The 24,353-nt window shown below is 36.0% G+C and overlaps 1 protein-coding gene across 16 annotated transcripts in view; it reads right to left on the bottom strand.

Annotated features, from left to right (window-relative positions):
• The window catches only part of LRCH3 (leucine rich repeats and calponin homology domain containing 3), a 102,535-nt gene that overhangs the window by 54,299 nt on the left and 23,883 nt on the right, over positions 1–24,353 (bottom strand). For all 16 annotated transcript variants that reach the window (XM_019723651.2, XM_019723654.2, XM_074330426.1 and 13 more), the window contains exons 2-3: positions 2,124–2,268; positions 516–642 (exon numbers count right to left, since the gene is read on the bottom strand). In XM_019723651.2, coding sequence (XP_019579210.2) covers positions 516–642; positions 2,124–2,268 — 272 coding nt within the window. The remainder of the gene's footprint in view (positions 1–515; positions 643–2,123; positions 2,269–24,353) is intronic.

Genomic DNA, 24,353 nt, shown 5'->3' with positions numbered 1-24,353 from the left:
TTATACCTCAAAAGTTTAATAACAGAGAAATCACTTAATATTGGTTAGAACCTAATTCTAATGACCTTTCCCCACTTCATGTGGGCCTGTTAGACCTGTACTTTCAGTTCCATCTTAATTCTGGGCCAAACCACTGGAGTATTGATCAATCAGTGAAACTTCATTATCAATACTTGAAAAGAACATAAAAACACATGTTAATAATAGATCTTTACCATATAAAAGAGTATGCTATAACTATGTATACCGGGGGTACCAAAAAAATGTTTACAAGTGGACACATTGGTCAACGTTGCTCAAGCAGTAGTTCACCATAATCAGAAGTGTCTGGACACTGATGGTAACCACTTTGAGCACCTCTTGTAATTGCAGAAGTCACACGTGACTTGTATTCATCTTTTGTTATCGGTATATATTGAGTATCACAATTTTACTACAGTTTTGCTTTCTTAAAAATGTATATACATTTTTTGGCACTATATATATGACAATCAAAAAATAAAATGTTAACTTACAAGTTCTGTTAAATGTTTGAGATGTCCAATTTCTTCTGGAAGTGAGACCAATTTGTTATTACTAGCAATTAAGACTTTCAAGGGTAAATTACACAAATGTACTGGCAATGTTGACAGTTGGTTCCGACTAAAATGGGTAAGGACAAAAAGAGAAGAGTCAGAGCCCAATACTTGAGAAAAATATTTCCAGATTTCCCATCCTATAGTCAGTAAAATGACAAATATAAGTCTTGCAAGAAGAAACAGGATATTAGATTTGAGCTTTAGCTTGCCAGCTTTTGGGCTCTGTAGGCACAGCATTTAGCTAATCTGCATCTTGCAAAGATTCCTCATTTATAAATTGAGGATCTTAATATCTCCCCTACCTATCTTACAAGGCACTTGTACCATAAAACACCTTTGTAAATAATGATGTGCTATATAAACACAACATATCATTTTATTACATTTATATAAGAAAAAATGATTTAAAAATAGGGTAGATAACTATCATCATCCTCTCCTCTTCCTTCCAAAGAACAGTTAATAACATAAAAGTCTTTGTAATCTACTTCCCTCATCTTTACAGTATTATAACCAAATGCAATTATGATCCAAATATAATTTTATGGAAAACAAGTGACAGGTTGTGATTTTAAATATATCATATCAAAGAAGTATAGGTAAGGAATCTTTTATTTATACAAAAATAAGCAAACCAAAATTAAAAGAAAAATAAAAACATCAAAGGATAAAAAGTTAAAATTTTACTTATGTAGATTTAACTTCTTAATCCTTAGGACCAATGGTCCCCCATTTTCAAGATCTTTTGCTAATTTAACCAATAGAGATCATGAGCCCTTACAATTTTTAACCCCATTATAATTCTACTCCTAGACATTTATCTTAAGAAAGAGAAAAATAAACATTTACATATAAAACTGTTCACTAGTATTATTTTTATCATGGCAAAGAAAAACTGAAAGAAACTAAATATCTGAGAGGGAAAATGAGTTTTCGAAGTATATAAACTATACAATAAAACGATTACATACAAAAATACTTCCAAAGGATTCTTTCATGACAAGGGGAAAAACTCATTTAAAAATTTGACTGAAAGCCTGGATAAACGGAATAGATAATCTATAATTATATAACTCAGATAAAATATTGTGAATTTTCTTTACATTTTTCTACATTTGTTCATTTTCTCCAATGAACATTTATAACTTTATAATGAAATAAAGTAACAAACGAATTCTTCTAAGATGTGAAAAACGGAGACGAGTTGAACAAATGCATTTATACATTCAGAACTTAACAGAAAAATACATAATCACAAGAACCAAACAAAGCAATTACAGATATACTATTCTCATATAATTCAGCTTATTTGAAACTGTAACTGGAGAACCAATGCTACAAGACTGCTGCAAGCCTATTAGGCTAATAGATATTAGAATTTGTTAATTACTGCAAACACAAAGAGATATAGGAAATACTGTTAATTTAGCCTAACAACATGTATGGATACTGCTGATATGAACAGATCATGTAAATTTTAGTGAAATGGAAGAGAAAATTGAAAAGACCATAAAACCAAGTATTTTAAAAAAGAAACATCCTTACCTAATATTTAAGAATGTTAGAGCTTGTAGGTTTAGAATTGCCTCTGGTATATACCGAATACAATTTTGGTATAAGTTGAGATTCTCAAGAGAAACGAAGTGACATGCTTCTATGGGAATTTCTGAGAGGCGATTTCGTGACAGATCTGAAAGAAAAAAAAATAAAGTTTAAAACCAATCTTTGGGAATTATTTTATTGAAATGTTAAATAGGCAGGTTTCGTGAATGTCTGAATTCCCCACAGTTCCTATTGTGGGGAATGATCCAGAGTAAACATTCAAATATTTGTTAATTCAATAAACCATTTTAACACACGACTCTACACCTGTTGCTGGGAAATGTTGATTCCTTTTCAGTGTACATATACTAAAAACAAAAACTATTATTCTTTGCAAGTAACACAAATTCTAAGGCATATCTGCCTACAAATCACACCAAAGATCATACTAAGTACCAAATATCCAATGAAATGAACGCATCCCTAAAATTCACCTTCCCAAAAGCAAAACAAAGCAAAGCAAAACAAAACAAAAAATACTGTTTCTTTCTCTACCAAAGATGATCAGGCTCATGTCAAAAGGACTCAGGAACCATCTTTGCTCCCACTGGCCAAAAATGAGACAATTTGAGTTTCAATAAAGTAACTGCAATGGATTAAAATCTATCACACATGTCCCCCTCCACCCTAAAAAGATGATAATCAATTCATTATCTTGTAAACTAATAAAGGGGAAAAATCTTTTTTTTTTTGCCTTCCCTATATGAACTGTATCACTGAGTAACCAAACAGTTATATGAAAGGAAGCATCTCTATATAAGTGTTCTAACTATAAATGAAAAATGATAGACCATCACCATTTTGCAACCCTCAATGAATTATTGGATCTAGAACTGAATATTAATGGCTGTTAGCTTTACAAAAAGACAACCAGAAATGATATGCTTCCCATTAGAATAGTACACCACTTACGGTCTTGCCAAAGGCACCGAACTTGAGTCTAATCAAGCTTCTATATCATCTGCAAACTTTCAGGAAATGTAGAGGACAAAGGAATGTGTTGAAATACAGTCACTCTATCATTAACCATTTAGATTTAATTAAATGTACTGAGATTCATTTGCTCACCACTGTTTTCTCTCTACTTCTGCCCTATCTAAAAGTCTCTGTTGGGAGGTATCTGTGAGGGTCCTTTACTGAGAACTTCCCGTAGTGGACTGAATTGCTGCATATCTGCAAATATCTTGCTTTCATCATAACAAGCGAATGATATTCTGGCTAGAAATAGGTAAAGTTCTTTTCTTAGTAATCTGTAGATGTTATTTTACTACCTTCTAGTTTTCATATGTCGCATGGAGTAGTCCAGCACATATGCGAACATTTTTCCTGTGTAGGCAACTTGTTCTTTGTCTCTGCACCCCCAACACTGGTCTGGTACTCAGCAGGCTCTTTCAATCCTTCTTTAATCCAGAGAAATTCTCCTCTATTATATTTTCAGTTGTTCCATCTCCTCAATTTGCTCTTTCTCCTTCTTCCTATTTTTTTTGTCTTGGTATACTCTTCTACTTAATGTTCCAGACCATGAATTAGAGTCTCAACAATAATTCTCCTCACTGCAAATTAATATACATAAAAGGTTTTTTTCCCTCACTTTTTAATTTTTCTATGCTATGATTGGAAGCATGTCAGTTTGTTTTTCTTGAGAATTTCAGGATGTTTGTTTTGCTTGTTAAACTTGTCACCTATATCTTCCAATAGTTCTATTTCTCTGAAGTTATTTGTTCTAGACATAATCCTTATTGATCCCCTCTCTGGCTGCTGGAGTTCCTTTGTGTGAATTCTTTTCTATTTCCAATTCATACCTTGTCTCACCTTTGGTGCTCAGGTCAAGCTGCTAGCGTTAGCACCAAAATAATGGAAGCAACCTCTACAATGTGCTGGAACTAAGATTCCCCTCTGAGGCACAGCTTTGTGAGAACTCAAAAGTTTTGATAATAGCCTCTTGTTTTCATCTGGATCCCAGTATATCCCCCAGACTCACATATCCCCTACAGGTCCCACTAGCCTATGAGTCCCAGTGCTTCACTCTGAAGTGATAGTAACTGAGGTTGGGAAACAGCCCACCATCTTGCCATAATTAGGAAAAAGTTCAAGCCCAAGTAACAGCGACCATCAAATACTGAAGACTAAATATTTCCTACAAAATCACATCGTAAATAATTTCTTTAATATAAAGTAAAACAAGAATCATTTTACCAATTCCTACTTAAGTTTTATTAGTATGATCTTAAAAGTTGAAATAATGGAAGTAATTTACTTCAACTGCAAACTGATCCTTAAATTTTTAAATTTATCCTCCAAAATGACAACTGCAGGAAACAAATTAAATTTAAGCAGGGGCTGTTTAAAGTTAGTTTTCCTGATATTTGTATTACAAAGCTAAATTACCTAAAATCAAGGAAAATGAAAACAAAAAACATCCATCTTTTTTTGGTCTCTATACTAAGGAGAGAAAAAAATGATAGCAAGATACACACTAAGCTTAGATGTATCTCAATAAACAAGTACGCTTTAATTTTTAAATAATTAGCTAATTTATGACATAGCCTACTTTTGAAACCAGAGTTTTGGCCTAAGGGTTCTTGTAAGTTCTCCCATTTAAACTGTATTTTGATTTCAATTTGGGAAGACAAGTATCTTCTTCTTTGTGTTAACTGAACAATTTTTTTACATTCTGTAAATTCATGAAAGAGGCTGAATTAGTTGGATCATAGATTATATTTTGGAAAATACTGCAAAGTACTACTGGTTTATAAAGGATATTTTTTGCCTTACTCTCCGAAAGAGAAAATAATTTTACAGCCAAAGAAATGTGATAAAAGAGAAAAAAAAAAACCTTAAAAAAACACCTGCAGTTAAAAATAATATGGATGTTTCATTCTTTAAAAAAAATTTAAAAAAATTTTTCAATTTTAGTTGACATTCAATATTATATTAGTTTCAGGTATATAGCATAGTGGTTAGACATGTATATAACTTACAAAGTGATACCTCGTAAGTTTTGCACCCACTTGACACCGTGTATAGTTATTACAATATTATTGATTGTATTCTCTAAAATGTACTTTACATCCTTGTCTCTATTTTGTAATTACCAATTCATATTTCTTAATCCCTTCACCTTTTCCACCCAGATCCCCAACCTCCCTCCCATCTGGCAATTGTTTTCTGATTGTTTCTGTACTACTCTGTTCCTTTTTATTCTCTTGCTCTCTTCTCTTGTATATTGAAGACTTTCTGTAGTGTTGTGTTTGGATTCCTTTCTTTATTTCTTGTATATCTCTTGTAGATTTTGGTTGTGGTTTATAGTTACCAGATACTTCATATATTTCAAGTTATGTTTATAACAGCGTATTTCAAATTGATGGTTGCTTAAGTTCAAACACATTCTGAAATCACTACCATTTTTACTTCCCTTTCTACATTTACATTTGTCATTTTTCATGTGTTTTGTGCATATCTCTTAATTTATTGTTGTAATTACACATACCTTCCTACTTTTGCCTTTTAACCTTTGTATTAGCTGTAGTGTTGTTGATCCACTGCTTTTATTACGTGTTTGCCTTTGTCAGTGAGAATTTTTTTTGTTTGCAAAATTTTTTATTCATATATACTTTCTTCTTCTTAAAGAAGTCCCTTTACATTTCTTGTAATACTGGTTTGGTGGTGATGAACTTCAGCTTTTTCTTGTCCATGGAACACTCAACTCTCCATGTTTGCCTCTTGTGTCTCTGAGTGACTGAAAGGCCAAGATCAGGAAGTCAGCATGGTCAGGTAAGGCTTCTCGTTGTATCAATTCTCTGCTCTTTCAGAAGCTTCTGCGTCCTCTGGTCATTTTTGAAAAATTTTTCCAACTTTATTTTTGCCTTAGGCTTGTTTTTTTCAAACTGTGTGATCTTGGTCAAGTTACTTAAATTTCTTTTGCCTCAGTTTCTTCACCTTGAAGGTTGAAGTGGAGAAAGTGAAACAGAGGTCAGCCTGAGTCTGGAAATTTCTTCCACCGGCATTTCTTCTCCCCACAGTTCTGGAGGCTGGGAGTCCAGGATCAAGATACCAGCAGAGTTGGTTTCTGGGGAGGCCTCTCTCCTTGGCTTGCAGATGGCTGCCTTCTGGATGTGTCCTCACATGGTCTTCCCACTGTGTGTGCATGCTGAGTCCTGACTTTGAACTTACAGTTCTAGAAGCTGAAAGTCCAAGATCAGGAAGTCAGCACGGTCAGGTAAGGCTTCTCGTTGTATCATCATCACGTGGTGGAAGTGTGGGTATGTTTCATTCTTAAAACTCTGGTTATAAAAGCAATGTGTATTAACTTCATGTACACAGAAAACTGCATAAAACGTATATGCACAAAGAAATAAAATATTGCCAGTACCCTAGAAGCCCCAATGTAGCTCTTCCTAATCATAAGCCTTTCCCTCCCCAAAAGAGGAACCAATATACTGATTTTAGTGGTAATTATTTCCTTGATAGTTTTAACACTTTAATAATTTATAGTTTTGTCTCCTGTATTAGTTTCCTATTGCTGCTGTAACAAATTACCACAAATTCAGCAGCTTGAAACAGCACAAATTCCAGTTCCTGTTCAAGATGGCAATATAGGAAGATCCTGAACTTACCTCCTCCCAGAGACACACTGAGTCTACAGGTACATACAGAACAACTGCCTCTTAAAAACCCTAAAGACTGGCTGAGTGACAACTACACATAAGGCAAATAAGGAAAAAAATGACTTTGAGGGTAGGAGAGGCTGGGACACAATCTCACCATACACCCCATCCTGGCACAGAGGTCCACTATCAAGGAGAAAATTCGAAAACCCAAAGCTTCTCCCCAATGAGTGAAGTGTATATCAACTTTTAGGACTTGCTCTTGAGAGAGAGACGAGTCTCCAAGATATCAAACTTTGAAAACCAACGTGGTCACATCCTGAGAGCCAAAAGATTACAGCAATCTGGGAGACAGCTCTTAAATGGCCCCTGTGCTCAGACTTACCTGCTCCAGGGCCCAGTTAAGAGGCAGCTGATCACACACAGACTTAAAGTTATAAGCAAGCTGACCTGCTTATATTAAAGCATTGGCCTGAGGAGCAGGCATCTAATTCAACACACATATTTTATACCCTGCTGGAATACTCTCTGGGGACAGAGACTGGCACAAACCATCTTTGTGCTCTCAATTTGCCATGCTGGACTGCTTGACTCCAGAGGCCAGGGGAGCTTGCATTCCTGGTCCCATGGGACTGTAATAATCAGTGTCACCAGAAAGGAGCTCATACCTCTCTTGCGGGGGACATCTCTGTATTGCCTGCCTCTGCAGACAGTGGGGATTATATTCATGGGTAACCAAGTAAGAAACAGTTCTTAAAACAGTTCCCACCCACAGGGCTGAGCAAGAGGCAAGAGATCCAGGAGGCGCAGTCTTTCTGTGTAAGAAGTCTATTAGCTAATCATCATAGCTGCAACTGAGGGGTAGGTTTCTAATTAAACACACATCTAAGGGCTGATTAGCATCCTTTCCAGAGACCTTGGAAGACAGGCACTATGTTTTTTTCTTTTCCTCTGCCACACTCCAGAGTGCCAGTGTCTCCTGGAGGGGAGCTTTACACACCGCTGGTGTCCTGGTTTATATGTCTGCTGCCACCCAGAGGACACTCTTTTAATCACCTTGCTCTGGTGACTGGGGAGCTGGTACTCCTGGGTCCCACAGGACAGTGGCAATTGGAGACGGTTCTTGGTAGGCTGCACCCGCAAGGCACTTTGCAGATATCAGGCTGAGGCACACTGCCCAGTCTTTCTGTGAAGGAGGCCTCTCTGCTTGTCCTGGAGCTTCAGCCAGACAGACACTATTCAGGTTTGGCACACATGTAGTGGACTACGGAGCTGTGCTCAAGGAATGAAGGCTGTGGGCACCATCTTGGCACTTTCCCTCTGCCTTGCTCTAGGTCACTGGCATTTCCCAGAAAAGGGCTTATATACTCATTTAGGGCCCCAATTTTTGTGACTGCCATCCAGGGGACACTGCCAAAGGGGTTTGCTTGTGGGCCCACAGGACTACGTATGTTTGCATACTTTTAAAAGCTGCTGCCTGAGGGTATGGCTTCTAGACAGCTTGGATCTGGGTGCTTAGATCCTCCCCTTAGGGACAAGCACAGGTCTTGGCATATCCTCAACTACAGGGAGCTATTAAAAAGATAATAGGCTGCTTGGACAGGCACAAAAGTTTAAGAGACAACAAAGCTGGGGCAAGGGTGTATGACAAGGTTCACCTACATGATACCACTCCTTCAAGACTAGCAGATGTGACTGTTTCATCTACTGTATAGACACCAACACAGAGAGTCAAGCAAAATGAAGAAATAGAGGAATATGTTCCTAATGAAAGAACGAGATAAGACCTCAGGAAAACAAAAACCTTCATGAAAAGGAGGTATGTAATTTACCTGGCAAATAATTCAAAGTAAAGGTCATAAAGATGTACACCAAACTGTGGAGAAGAATGAATGAACACAGTGACAATTCAACAAAAGACATGGAAAATATGAGAAAGTACCAACAGAAGTCAGAGCTGAGAACTACAATAATTTAACTGAAAAATAGACTAGAGGTGTACAACAGCAGACTAGATGAAGCAAAAAAAAGGATCAGTCAACTCAAAGAGAAGGCAGAGGAACTCACCTAATCAGACCAGCAAAAAGAACTAAGAAAAAAAGTGAAGATAAATTAAGGGTCTTATGGCACAGCATCAGACTAATATTTACGGAGGAAGAGGAAGAGGAGGGGGAGGAGGAAGAGGAGGAGAAAGAACGAAAGAGGCAGAAACCTTGTTTGAAAATATAATAACTGGGGGCGGCCGGATGGCTCAGTTGGTTAGAGCGCGAGCTCTCAACAAGGTTGCCGGTTCAATTCCCACATGCGATGGTAGGATGCGCCCCCTGCAACTAAGATTGAAAACGGTGACTGGACTTGGAGCTGAGCTGCGCCCTCCACAACTAGATTGAAGGACAACGACTTGGAGCTGATGAGCCCTGGAGAAACACTGTTCTCCAATATTCCCCAATAAAAATTTAAAAAAAGAAATAGTAACTGGAAACTTCCCTAACCTGGAGAAGGAAACAGGCATCCAGGTCCAGGAAGCAGAGTTCCAAACAAGATGAACCCAAAGAGACCCACACCAAAACACATTATAATTAAAATGTCAAAAGTTAAAGACAAAGAGCAAATATTAAAAGAAGCAAGACAAAAACAACTTGTTACGTACAAAGAAACCCCATAAGACTACTGGCAGTTTTCAAGCACAAACTTTGTAGGCCAGAAGGGAGTGACATGATATATTCAAAATGCTGGAAGAAAAAAACACTTCCAATGAAAAAGAGTTTTCTAGACAAGCAAAAGCTAAAGGAGTTCATCATCACTAAACTAGCCTTACAAGAAAAGGGACTTCTTTAAGCTGAAAAAAAGGGGTGCTAATTAGTAACAAAACATATGAAAGAATAAATCTCACTGGAAAAGTAAATATATAGTAAAAGTAGTGATTTAATCATTTATAAAGCCAGTATGCAGGTTAAAAGACCAAAGTAGTAAAAATGACTATATTACAATAATTAGTTAAGGGACACATAAGATAAAAACATGTGAAATGTGGTATCAAAAACATAAAACACAGGGAGGAGAGAGTAAAGAATGCTGAGATTCAGAACGGGATAAAACTTGAGTTATCAACTTGAAATAGACTGTTATAGATATAAGGTGTTATACATAAGCCTTGCAGTAACCACAAAGCAAAAACTTATAGAAAATACACAAAAAAATAAAGAGAACGAAATATAAGTATAGTATTAAAGAAAGTCATGAAACCATAAAAAAGAGAGCAAGAGAAAAAAGAAAGAACAGAGAGGAACTACAAAAACAGCCAATAAACAATGAACCAAAATGGCAACAAGTACATATCTATCAATAATAACTTTATATGTAAATAGACCAAATTCTCCAATCAAAAGACACAGAGCAGCTGAATGGGTAAAAAAACAAGACTCAGCTATATGTTGTCAACAAGAGATTCACTTTAGATGCAAGAGCACATATAGACAGAAAGTGAAGAGATGGAAAATGGTATTCCTTGCAACTGGAAACCAAAAGAAAGCTGGAATAACTATATTTATAACAGACAAAATAGACTTTAAAACAAAGACTGTAAAAGAAATAAAAACGTTACACAATCATAAAAGGGTCAATCCAACAAGAGGATATAACATTTGTAAATATTTATGCAGTCAACAAAGAAGCACCTAAATATATAAAGCAAATATTAACAGACATACAGAAAGAAATAGACAGCAATACAATAATTGTAGTGAATTTTAACACCCCATTTACATCAAAGGATAGGTCAACCAGACAGAAAAATCAGTAAGTAAACATCAGCCTTAAACGACATTTTATACCAGATGGATGGACCTAAAAGATATATACAGAACATTCCATCCAAAAGCAACATTCTTCTCAAGTGCATATGTAACAGTCTCCAGGATAGATCATATGTTAGGCCACAAAACAAGTCTTATAGATTGAAGAGGACTGAAATCGTATCAAATATGTTTTCCAACTGCAATGGTAAAAACTAAAAATTAATTAAATGAAAAAAGCTGGGAAATTCACAAATATGTGGAGATTAAACAACATGTTACTGAATAACCAATGGGTCAATGAAGAAATTAAAAGAGAAATAAAAAAATATGTTAAGACAAACGAAAATGGAAATATAACTTACCAAAATTTGTGGGACGCAGCAAAAGCATTTTCTAAGAGGGAAATTCATAGTGATAAATGTCTACCTTAAGAAATAAGAAGTCTCAAATAAACAACTTAGCTTCACACCTCAAAGAACTGAAAAATTAAGAACAAACCCCAAGGTTAAAAAAAAAAAAAAGAATGAAGGAGATAACAAAGATTATAGCAGAAATAAATGAAATAGAGACTAAAAAGACAATGGAAAAGATCAATGAAACTAAGAACCGATTCTTTGAAAAGATAAACAAAACTGACAAACCTTTAGACTCACCAAGAAAAAAAGAGAGCAATCAAATAAATAAAATCAGAAATGAAAGATGTTACAACTAATACCAGAGAAATACAAAGGATCGCAGAGACTACTATAAACAATTATATGCCAACCTAGAAGAAATAAATTCCTAGTATTCCTACAACCTATGAAGACTGAATTTTAATGAAACAGGAAATCTGAACAGACTGATTAGTAGTAAGGACATTAAATCAGTAATCAAACCTCCTCCCATCCCCCCCCCAAAAAGTCTAGGATCAGATAGCTTCACTGGTGAATTCTAGCAAACACGCAAAGAAGAATTGATACCAATCCTTCTCAAACTCTTCCAAAAAAACAGAAGAGGAGGAAACTCTTCCAAATTCATTTAAAAAGGCCAATATTATCCAAAACCAAAACCAGACAAGGATGCCACAAGAGAAGAAAATTACAGTTCAACATCCCTGATGAACACAGATGCAAAAATCCTCAACAAAATATTAGCAAACAAAATTCACAATACATTAAAAGGATCATACACCACGATCAAGTAAGGTTTATTCCAGGAATGCATGGATGGTTCAACATCAGCATATCAGTCAATGTGATACACCACATTAACAAAATAAAGGATAAAAACCAAATGTTCAAAATAAATGCAGAAAAAGCATCTGACGAAATTCAACATCCACTTGTAATTTAAAAAAAAAAGTCTCAACAAAGGGAGGGAACGTACCTCAATATAATAAAGGCCATATATGACAAGCCCACAGTTACATCATATTTAATGGTGAAAAGCTCACAGACTTTCCTATTTTAATAGGAACAAGACAAGGATGTCCATGCCCGCCACTTTTATTCAAGTATTGGAAGTCCTGGCCAGAGCAACTGTGCAAGAAAAAGAAATAAAAGGCATCCAAATTTGAAAAGAAGAAGTAAAACTGTCACTATTTGCAGATGAAATAATATTATATATAGAAAACCCTAAAGACTCCATCAAGAAACTTATAACTAATAAACGAATTCAGTAAAGTTGCAAGATACAAAGTCAATACACGAAAGTCTGGTGTGTTTCTATATACTAAATTACAAATTATCAGAAAGAGATATCAAGAAAACAATCCTATTTACAATTGCATCAAAAAGAATAAAATACTTAGGAAAACATTTAACCAAAGAGGTGAAAAACTTATATATTGGAAGCTACATTAACGAAAGAAATTGAAGACAAAAATAAATGGAAAGATGTTCTATGTTCATGAATTGGATGAATTAATATTTTTCAAATGTCTGTATTACCCAAAGCAATATACAGATTCAATGCAATCCCGATTAAAAACCCAATAGCATTTTTCAAAGACATATGGAACAAATAATCCTAAAATTTGCATTGAAGCAATAAAACCCCTAATAGCCAAAGCAATCTTGAGAAAGAACCTGGAAACATCATACTCCCTGATTTCAAACTATATTACAAAGCTATAATAAATAAAATAGTGGTATTAGCATAAAAAGAGACACACAAATCAATGGAACTGAATAAAAAGCTCAGAAACAAACTCATGAATCTATGGTCAATTAATTTACAACAAAGTAGTCAAGAATATACAATGGGAAAGAACAGTCTCTTCAACAAATGGTGCTGGGAAAACTGTCCAGTCATATGCAAAAAAATGAAACTCAACCACTATCTATATCATACACAAACATTTACTCAAAATGGATTAAAACACTTGAGTGTAAGACCTGAAACCATAAAATTCCCAGAAGAAAAGATAGGTGGCAAGCTCTTCAACATAGGTCTTGGTGGTGACTTTTTGTATCTGACACCAAAAGCAACTATAAATAAGTGGAACTACATTACACTAAAAAGCTCCTGCACAGCAAAGGAAACCATCAACAAAATGAAAAAGCAACCTACAGAATGGGAGAAAATATCTGCAAATCATTTATATGATAAGGGGTTAACATACAAAATATATAAAGAACTCATACAGCTCAATAGCAAAAAAACCAAACAATCTGATTAAAAATGGGCAGGTCTAAATAGATATTTTTCCAAAAAGACATACAGATGGCCAACAAACACATGAAAAGACGTTCATCATTAATCATTAGGAAAATGCAAATCAAAACCACAATGAGCTATCACCTCACACCAATTAAAATGGCAATTATCAAAAAGACAACGAATAACACGTGTTGATGAGGATGTAGAAAAAAGGGAAGCCTTGTACACTGTTGGTAGGAATGTAAATTGCTGCAGTCACTATGGAAAACAGATGGAGATGCCTCAAAAAATTAAAAATAAAACTACCATATGATCCTGTAATTCTACTTCTGGGTATCTATCCAAAGAAAATAAAAACACTAACGCGAAAAGATACACGCATGTTCACTACAGCATTATTTACAACAACCATATGGAAACAATCTAAGTATAAACTGATGAATGGACAAATTTTGATACATACACGTATAAAATAGATTTTTACCCAGTTGTAAGACAGAGGAAATATTGCCATTTGCAACAACAGGTATGGACTCTGAGGGTATTATGATAAGTGAAATAAGTCAGACAGAGAAAAACAAATACCATACGATCTCTCTAATATGTAGAATCTGAAGAGGAAAAAAAACAGGCTCATAGATAAAGAGGTGGCTGCCAGAGGCAGGGAGGTGGTAGAAACGGGTGAACTGTTTTTTCAGTTTAAATGAATTGTCTAAATAAAAATACATTTTAAAAACAAATTTATTTGGGGCCAGCCCGGTGGCTCAGGCGGTTAGAGCTCCATGCTCCTAACTCCGAAGGCTGCTGGTTCGATTTCCACATGGACCAGTGGGCTCTTAACCACAAGGTTGCCAGTTCGATTCCTCGAGTCCCACAAGGGATGGTGGGCAGCGCCCCCTGCAACTAAAATTGAACATGGCACCTTGAGCTGAGCTGCCGCTGAGCTCCTGGATGGCTCAGTTGGTTGGAGCGTCTCTTCTCAACCACAAGGTTGCTGGTTTGACTCCTGCAAGGGATGGTGGGCTGTGCCCCCTGCAACTAGCAACAGCAACTGGACCTGGAGCTGAGCTGCGCCCTCCACAGCTAACATTGAAAGGACAATATGACTTGGGAAAAAAAAGTCCCGGAAGCACACACTGTTCCCCAATAAAGTCCTGTTCCCCTTCCCCCAATTAAAAAAAAAATTATTATTTTACAGTTCTGGAGGTCAGATGTTGGAAATGAGTCTCACTAGGCTAAAATCAAGACACAGTTGGTAGAGCTGCAATCCTTCGAGCTTCTAGGGGAGATTCTGTTTCCCTCTCTTTTCTAGCTTCTAGAGACTGTTCACAGTCCTTGTCTCATAGGCCTGTTCCGCCATCAGCAAGCCACCGATGTTAGGTGGAGTCCTACCTGTGCTGCCATCTCTTTGGTTCTCCCTCTTCTGCCTGCTTCTTCCACTTTTAAGGATCCTGTGACAGTGCCAGCCTCCTCTTTCCACAAGTAATCCTGCATAACCTTCCTATTTGAAGGTCAATTGATCAGCAATCTTAATTCCCCTTCACCATGCAGCCTAGCATATTTGTAAGTTACAGGGATGAGCATATAGACATGTTTGAGGGGGTGGGGGCAGCACAATTCTGCCTATCACACCTCTGAAATTTCTAAAGGTAGAAACATGCTATCTATATGTGTAGCTTTTTGTGATCTTCATTCAACATTTGAGATTCATTCATGTAGTTGCATATTACAGTAGTTCCTTCATTTTCCGTTTTCATAGTATTATTTTACTATATGAGCATGCTGCAACTTATTTACTCATTCTACTACTGATGAAAATTTTTATTATACAGTGATCTAGACATATATCTAGGAGTAAAAATGCTGTGTAATAAGATATATGTATCTTCAACTTCACAAGAGAATGCCAAACTGTGTTCCCAAATGGTTGTACCACTTTACACATCCACCAGCAGTGTACAAAGAGTTCTTATGGCTTCACATCCTTGCCAATACTTGTGAGTATCAGATGTTTTAATATGTTTACTATGTTTTAAAGATATTTGTACAGTGGCCTTTCATTGTGATTTTAATTTTCCTTTCCCTGATTATTAATGAGGCACAACAGCTTTTCATGTGTTTATTGGCCATCTAGATTTCCCTACTTGTGAAGCGCCTGCTAGAGTCTTGGTTAGTTGGAGATCTTTATGAATTCTGAATATGAGTCTGTTGTCACTTATATGTGTTGCAAATATCTTCTCCCACTCTGTGGTTTAGAGTTGCACGGTCTTTTGGTGTCTTCTGATGAAAGTCTTTAATTCTAGCAGGGTGAAACTTTTTTATTAATTTTTTCCTTTATGGTTAGTGGTTTTTGCAGTTTTAAATGAAATCCTTCCCTACCCAAGGTCATAAAGATATTCTCAAAAAGTTTTATAGTTTGACCATCACATTTAATCTATCAGGAATTGATTTTCTAGTATGTGTGCAGTAGGAGGCCAAATTCACTTTTTTCATACAGGGATACTCAATTATCCCAGTGACAGTTATTAAAAAGACCATCTTCCCCCCACTATTTCCCTATAATACCCATATCATATATCAGGTGTCTGTATTTGTATGGGCCTATTTGGGTCTCTCTGATCTGATTCTATTGTTCTAGTTGTCTATCCTTATGTCAATATTACTACTGACAGAATGAATTACTATATCTTTATAATAATCCTTGGTATCTTGTACAGTGATATACTCCTACATCACTTCTAGTAAAAGAGGTAGTCCTTTCTTTTTGTAGTTCTTTAAGTATGTCTTGACTTTCTAGATCCTCTGCATTTCCTTACAAATTTTAGAATGAGCTTGTTAGATCCATGAAAACATTTGTTGAAATTTTTATTGAGATTGCAAGAAATCAAACATCAATTTGGGAAGAAACAGCATCTTTACAACACTAAATTTTTCAATCTGTGAAGACCTCCATTAATTAATAAAGCCTTCTTTAAAGTTTCTCAATAAAGTTTTGTCATTTTCCTCGGAAAATTTATGTTCCTACTTTACTTTTTTCTAGGTCCTTGTTATTTTATAAACAATATATATTTTAAAATTTTTACTTTTGAACTATTAGTTACTCACAGAAATAAAATTTATTTTTATATATTGATTTGGTATCTGGCATCCTTGCTAAATTTTATTAGTTTATATATATCTGTATATTTTTTTGATAGTTCTAGATCCATAATTACATGGTTCCATGAATAATCAAAGCTTTTTCTTACTTTCAGATCCTTATTTATGTAGTTACTTATTTAATTCCCTTACAGTGCTGGCTAAGACTTCCAGTATAATGTTGAATAAAAGTGGTAATAGAAGGTATTCATATCTTGTTCTTAATTTCAAGGATTTCTGTAGATATTGCTTATCAAATTAAGGAAATTCCTTCCTATTTCTAGTTTGCTAAGTTTTTATCAGTAACAGATGTTGAATTTATCAGTTTCTTTTTCTCCATCTTTTGAGATAATCATAGTTTGCTAGTTTTTTAAATTTTTATTGGGCAATATTGGGGAACAGTGTGTTTCTCCAGGACCCTTCGGCTCCAAGTCACCGTCCCTCAATCCAGCCGTGGAGGGCGCAGCCCAGCTCCAAGTCCAGTCACCACTTTCAATCTTCAGTTGTAGGGGGTGCAGCCCACTATCCCATGTGAGAACTGAACCAGCAATCCTGCTGTCGAGAGCCCACGCTCCAACCAACTGAGCCATCCAGCTGCCTCTCCAGAAGCTCAGCGGCAGCTCATTGTCTTCAATCTACTTGTGGAGGGCGCAGCTCACCAGCCCAAGTGGGAATCGAACCGGCAACCCCATTGTTCAGAGTTCGCGCTCTAACTAACTGAGCCATCTGGCCACTCAAGATGATCATAGGATTTTAATCTTTTACATTAAATATAGAATTAATTTTCCTCTTTATTCTACTGTTCTTTTATTCCATTAGTATAGAATTGATTTTTGTCCTTCTCATTAAAATATTATTCTACTCATGAAAATTCAATTGACTTTCTAATGTTAAATCCTGCATTTCTGAGATAAACTCAATTTAGTCACGATGTAACCTTTTAATTTCGCACATATAGATAAGACTACTTACTGTCACACAAGCTTTCTAAATTTATCTCTGTCAGTGTAGGTAACCCCAAGTTGTCTTCTAGATTGCAAGTTCAATTGAGATTTGCCAAGTATTGTAAAAAGCCACAAACTGGTAATAAACAACTTTGCAATTAAGCTATTAAGTTACTTCTATGCATCATATCCTGAAGGTAGCCTTGGTCTTTCCCTAGCCATTATCTTTTCTTCTTTGACAGTGATAGGAGCCAACAACTATAAATATATTACACAGGTGAGCAAAGCAGCAAAAGCCTATTTTAGCCTGATAAATGTATGACAATTTTTGGCTAAGGGATATATCATGAAAGTTTCAATGAACTAAAAGAAATACCTGCATTTCAATGAAAAATGTTTTAAGGCATTTTGTTTGCCATCAAACACCTGATTACTTTCCTTATTTACAAAAACCTTACCCTCAGAGTTATACTCATCTCAAAGATACTGTAAGTTTTAAAATAATACGTTAAAGAAAAAAGCCAAAAAAATAGTAAAAAGAATCCTCAGTATTAATGGGGGGGGGGGGGAGTCGGTGCATAAGAATGACCACTCTAGATTCACACAGCAAATATTTAATGAGTATATTATGAGGGTAGAGACTATGTTTTTTGTTTTACTCTGTATACATGGCATTTAGTGCTATAGTACATAGTACATAGTAGGGGCTCAATAAAATATTTGTTCAAAAAATGAGCAAATAAGTCGATGAAAGAAAACTACAGATTCAGAAATAAGTAAGAATCCTGTCGTGCATCTACCGAGCCTCATCTACAGTAAGATTATAACATAATTAATGTACTAAAAAAGGACTAAATCACAATTATACCTTTATAATTTTTTGTTTTAAGAAATACTACATAATGTGGATTAAAATAACTTATTTCCAAACAAGTATTTCGATAAAATGAATCAAATCCAGCTATTGAGGGAAAAACTATTATATGTATCAAACTATAGATATTTTAACTTGAAAAAAGCTGAGATAGGTTACAACCATAACGAGTATTTCAGGTATATAAAATAATGACTTTGGACCTTTTTTCCATTGTGAAGTACAAAATGGTTTTTTGTTTGTTTGTTTGAATAGATTTTATTGGGGAAGAGGAACAGGACTTTATTGGGGAACAGTGTGTACTTTCAGGACTTTTTTTTTTTTCCAAGTCAAGTTGTTGTCCTTTCAATCTTAGTTGTGGAGGGTGCCATTCAGCTTCAAGTTGTTGTCCTTTCAGTCTTAGTTGTGGAGGGCGCAGCTCAGCTCCAGGTCCAGTTGCTGTTGCTAGTTGCAGGGGGCACAGCCCACCATCCCTTGTGGGAGTCGAACTGGCAACCCTGTGGTTGAAAGGATGCGCTCCAACCAACTGAGCCATCTGGGAGCTCAGTGGCAGCTCAGCTCAAGGTGCCGTGTTCAATCTTAGTTGCAGGGGGCGCTGCCCACCATCCCTTGTGGGACTCGAGGAATTGAACTGGCAACCTTGTGGTTGAGAGCCCACTGGCCCACGTGGGAATCGAACTGGCAGCCTCCGGAGCAAGGAGCATGGAGCTCCAACCGCCTGAGCCACCGGGCCAGCCCCTAAAATGTTTTCAATTTATGACATTCCCCTTCCTGTTTTAGGCTAGCTCCCATATCTTCCTGATACGGCATCTTCATTTTTTTGGTGCACTTCCTTATATTTTGGCACAAGATATTCCAGGTTTATCTTGCAACTTCCGTGCCCCAGTTCTGGAATCCGCTATTTCTCACCCTCATGTAATAGAAACTTGTGGCAAGTTAGACTTGGAGGGTAGGGGTAAAGGGCAGAATGGAAAGCCACCAACCCCGGGAGAAGTTTCAAAATAAATGACTTGGTTTTTTGTAGGCCACTAAGCTTGTAGTGGTCTGATACACAGCAATAGAAAGCAAAACAGAAATTGGTACCTGAAAGTGGAGTGCTGCTGTAACAACCTAAAACATCTGGCACTGGTTTAAAATGAGGCAGTGGGCAGTGGCCCTAAGGGGCCTCCTAGATCCTGTTAGTGGAGGCTGGAGGGCAATGAAAAAGATGCCACTAAAAACTGGAGAAAAGGGCACTCTAGTTCTACTGTGGCAGAACAATTAAAGTAACTATCACGTGCATGCAGTAATGTGGTAGGTAGAAAGAGTACCTAATGGATTTAAATCACCATAAACACATGTGGCTATTTGTAGTGAAACATGTTAGTTGAAGTTAAGAAATATATCAACAACAAATATCACTAACTATTAATCTTAAATCTTAAAGATGAAAAAGGGTATGCATATATTTACACACAGACACATTCCTGTAACTTTCTAATTTCCCTCCTCACTTATCTGTTGATATCATTCAAATACATTACATATTTTTACTTTTCAAATAATGCAGAGAAAGCAAACAACATCAACCAACTTAAGACCCTCTTTGCTTACATAGGAAAGAACGTGAATTTCTGCCTAGAATGGACTCTGGTTTCACATAATATGGAAAACGAACTCAATTTTAAGAGTCTATAAAGACCATCCTTAACTGTAATCCAATTCTTACATTTGCTTTCATCTTGAAATAGTGCTCATCACATACTCTGCCAACAGTTTTCAAAACCAAACCCTGAAACAATACAATTGAGAGAAAATCTTTTATCTTAAATGAGAATGATACAGCCTTTAGTCCTAGTTTACCATTTCTTATCATCTTAATCTCTAGAACATTTCAGAATCTCCCTCTCTAGCACTTTCAGTAAGATGTTTTCAATTATTTTACTTTTTCTTTTTTTTGCAGGTAAGAGGCATGCTAAGAGGTACTTTTTTCTAAGTCCCTTTCTCCATTAACTATTCAATAATTTTACGATTTTATGAATTAGAAGTGGTTGGTTCCAACTTTCAGGGGGAAAACATGGAGGACAGAACAGAAATGTGGCTTCTTAAACCTGAAAAAAGCTTTGGGGAAACATTTATTTAGCTGATGGCATTTTCCTCCCAGCAAATTTTCTAGCTTTCTATTTCTGTTTGAGACTATGAAAGGTCATATGAGGTCCAGAAAAAAAATATACTAATATGATATTGCTCACTTCTCGTAAGGTGGCAAATGAATAAAGGAAAAAAACCTTAATTCTGTATAACACAAAAACTTGTTAATAACTTAAATAGTTTATTAACTTAAATCTGAAAATACTTACAGTGCTTCAATGTTTAGTTCAACAAATTCTTTTTTCACTCTTAGAGAAGTCTGCTCAATTTTGCCCCTTCTTTGAGATGTGGTCAAACTTACAATCACCATTCTTGACTTCCTAGAGCTGCCAGAAGCAACCTTCTTTTTTCTCAGACCAGTGTCTGACTTTTACAGTGAGGTGCCTTTGACCCACCCGATCTATTTCACACTCTCCTCTACCCCTCTGCTCTTCTCCCTGTTCTCATGTAAGCTAACGGAGGAATAATGTGATGACTTATCTGTTAAAAGGAACCACCTATCTGAATCACAACCAAATAAGTTAAATTCAGTTGAACTAATTAATGCAAATATTTTGAATTTAAATTTAAGTGTTCAGGGCCGGCCCTGTGGCTCAGGTGGTTGGAGTGCCGTGCTCCTAATGCCAAGGTCGCCCGTTCGATTCCCACATGGGCCAGTGAGCTGCACCCTCTACAGCTAAGATTGTGAACAACAGCTCTCCCTGGAGCTGGGCTACCATGAGCAGCCGGAGGTTGGCATGAGCTGCCATGAGCCACAGGCCACCACAGGCTGCTGTGTGCTACCGCGGGCTCCCGTGTCAGCCGGGGGAGCGCAAGGCTCATAATACCAGCACGGTCCAGGGAGCTGTGTCCTACACAACGAGACTGAGAAACAACGGCTTGAACCAGAGTGTGGGGGTGGGGAGGTGGAAAAAGGGGCAGGGGGAGTTGCTAAAAAAGTAAAAAGAAAAAAAAAATTTAAGTGTTCCACACAACAGGTCAGCTTACTCAGTTATAGAACTTACTCGGTTCTATAGAGTTCTTCCAAGTGTTTCTGGTTCTTATGCATGAACAGGATACCTAAAGCACACAGGGAAAAGGGACCAAAGGTATCTTTCCCAAATCTCTGATTTAAAAAGCAGATGTTTTGGCAATTGTATACTGCTGATTATCATAAATGTATATATATACAGTAAGACATATTTTTAGGGTAATCTGCTCAGCTTACAATGTTCTTAACTTCTCTCTTGTTCAGAAGGGCTGGCTGTCCCTCCCTCCCAGCTTTTCAGAGTCATATATACCAGTGATTCCTAACCTTAGGGACCCTCTCAAAGGAAGTAACACTGAACTTCGGGCTCTCCTCAGTCTTAATATTCTGGTCAACTCCTGCCCCTCATTCAAGAGCCATCTCAAGCATAATCTCATTACACTTCCCCTGATTTGCCTAGGCACTCAAAGGATTCTCCACTGTATTTCTATTACTCTACTGCAGTAGTTACCACGGTACTGTAGGTCTTCATTAGATTTTAAGTTCCTTGAGACCAAGAGCTTTGTTATCTTTAGCATCTAACACAACACCTGACTTAAAGGTCGTTTATTCGTTAGAATTAAGTTAACTCAGTGTGCTATCAGTGGCTATTTCATGCTGATCAAATTTATAATTAGCTATTTTATGTTTATTAAAAATTGGAAAATTAATTATTTCTGAACAAAGTGTTTGATAGGTAATTAATTTTTAAAATGTGGGCTCCATGAAGGGAATCATAAGAAAGGAGCCTTAGTAAAGGAAACGTAGGAGATATGCCTATAGAGCAGGTCAGATTACACCCACACCACCACCATCTTCCGCAACATGAATTAAAAAATAAAATGGGCAATCTGATGATAGATTAATATCCAGAATATGTGTTTTTAAAAACTGAAACTCAACAACAAAAAACAAACAACCCAATTTAAAAATGGGCAAAGGACATGACTAGATATTTTTCCAAAGAAGATACACAAATCTCCAATAAGCATGTGAAAGGACACTCAATATTACCAATCATTAAAGAAATGCAAACTAAACCCAAATTGGGATAATACCTCACACCAATTAGGATGGCTATTTTTTTAAGCCAGGAAATAACAAGTGTTGGTGAGAATATGGATTAATTGGAACCGTTGTTGCATTGTTGATGACAATGTAAAATGGTATAGCTGCTGTAGAAAACAGTACAGTGGTTCTGCAAAAAATTAAACATAAAATTATGTTTTTAATCTAGCAATTATACTTCTGAGTATATACCCAAAAGAAGTTTTAAAAAGAGGGACTTAAACAGATATTTGTGTGTGTATATGTGTGTGTCAGTATTATTCACAATAGACAAAAGATGGAACCAACCCAAATGTCTGTCAACAGATAAATGGACAGACAAAATGTTCTATATGCATATAGTGCAGTAACATCAGCCTTAAAAAGGAATGCAATTCTGATATATGCTACAACATGGATGAACTATGAAAACATTGTGCTAAGTGAAACAGCTCAGATACAAAAGGACAGATACTGTATGATTCCACTTATATGAGGTACCTAGAATAGCCAAATTCAGAGACAGAAAGAAGAATGGTTACCAGGGGCTAATCAAGAATTACTATTTAATAGATTGTTATAGTTTGGGATGAAGAAAAAGTTCTGGAGATGAATATAGGGTAATGGTTACACACCAATGTGACTGTAGTTAATGCCACTCAACTATACACTTAAAAATGGTTAATATGGTACATTTCATGTTATGTATATTTTACCATGATTTAAAAAAAAATCAAATGTGTTGTACTCAAAGTAGAAAATAAATGTAATCTGCCTTTTTTTTAGTGATATGCACCTTAAAAATCTCTCTAGAAAATTATGGACTTTTCAAATAGCCATATCTTACATCTAAATAATATAGAAATTACAGAAACAAAAATTCAAAGTATTCTTGAATGTCAAATCTCGTCAGTCCCGAAACTATGTAACAAAGAATGTCACTTGTTTATTAACTTCTTTCTAACTCCATCTCTCTTTTGCAGAGAGAAAAATGTTTAATACTTCATTCTATTCAGCTATGTAATTATGACAGTAGAATTTTTATGTCTTTAAATCTCTAGAGCTAAGCCAGTAAAAAACCTAGGTTCACTCCAGTCCAAACACAAATTAATGTTTTCAACAGTATGGCATTTATTAAGAAATCCTAGCAGTCAAAAGGCTTATGTGCCTCTAATAACTCCTTCAGGCTATCCCACACAATGACGTCACCCTTGCCAAATAAAGTCCATTGTGCAGTACCCGCAACCGGACTATCACTTCCTATGAGAAGAGTCACTGCGATGAGGGTTAAAAGGGCCCGAGATTATGACAAACGTACTGTAAGAGATTTTTAACATTGAGCAATGTAAACTTTAAAAGAATATTATAGGAATAATATCCTTCAACACATAAAGAAATGGCAAATAAAACTACAAAAAAATCTAAAATACATATTCGATATGAAATAATTCAATTAAAAAAAGTAAAATTCTTAAGGAAGGTCCAGTCCCTAAAGAATTATGTAAAAGTAATAATTTTAAATATGATCTGATAACTGTTTAACAAACCACAGCGATACTACTCATGGCGCTTTCCACAGGTTAACGAATACCAGGGAGAAAGAACATAAACAGCTGCCCATTAAATGAAGACACTGTAATGACTGATGGACGTTTGTCACACGTTTGAAACTTTCTCTTTAAATTTGCCACATTTAAAAAACACTCTACCCCATAGTATTTCATTTATGGTTTCAACCATCATACCTTTCCCATGAAAATTTTATTGAAAAGAATGCAATAAAAATCATGTTATTTTAGCTATCAATAAAATTATGTAATCCTGGGAGGTCAGAAATGAGAATGTTTTCTATGCTTTTCATCTAAAGTTATATTATTTTTATACAACTTGTGGCTTTTCTTTTTAAAATTGTTTTAAATTTTTTATCAAAGGTAGTAAATTTATATAATTTTAAATGCCAATTAGCTCATATAACTCAACACCAAAA

The sequence above is a fragment of the Rhinolophus sinicus genome, linkage group LG01 (genome assembly GCF_036562045.2).
Source record: "Rhinolophus sinicus isolate RSC01 linkage group LG01, ASM3656204v1, whole genome shotgun sequence".
NCBI classification, from domain to species: Eukaryota; Metazoa; Chordata; class Mammalia; order Chiroptera; family Rhinolophidae; genus Rhinolophus; species Rhinolophus sinicus.
This window is presented reverse-complemented; position numbering and strand designations above follow the sequence as displayed.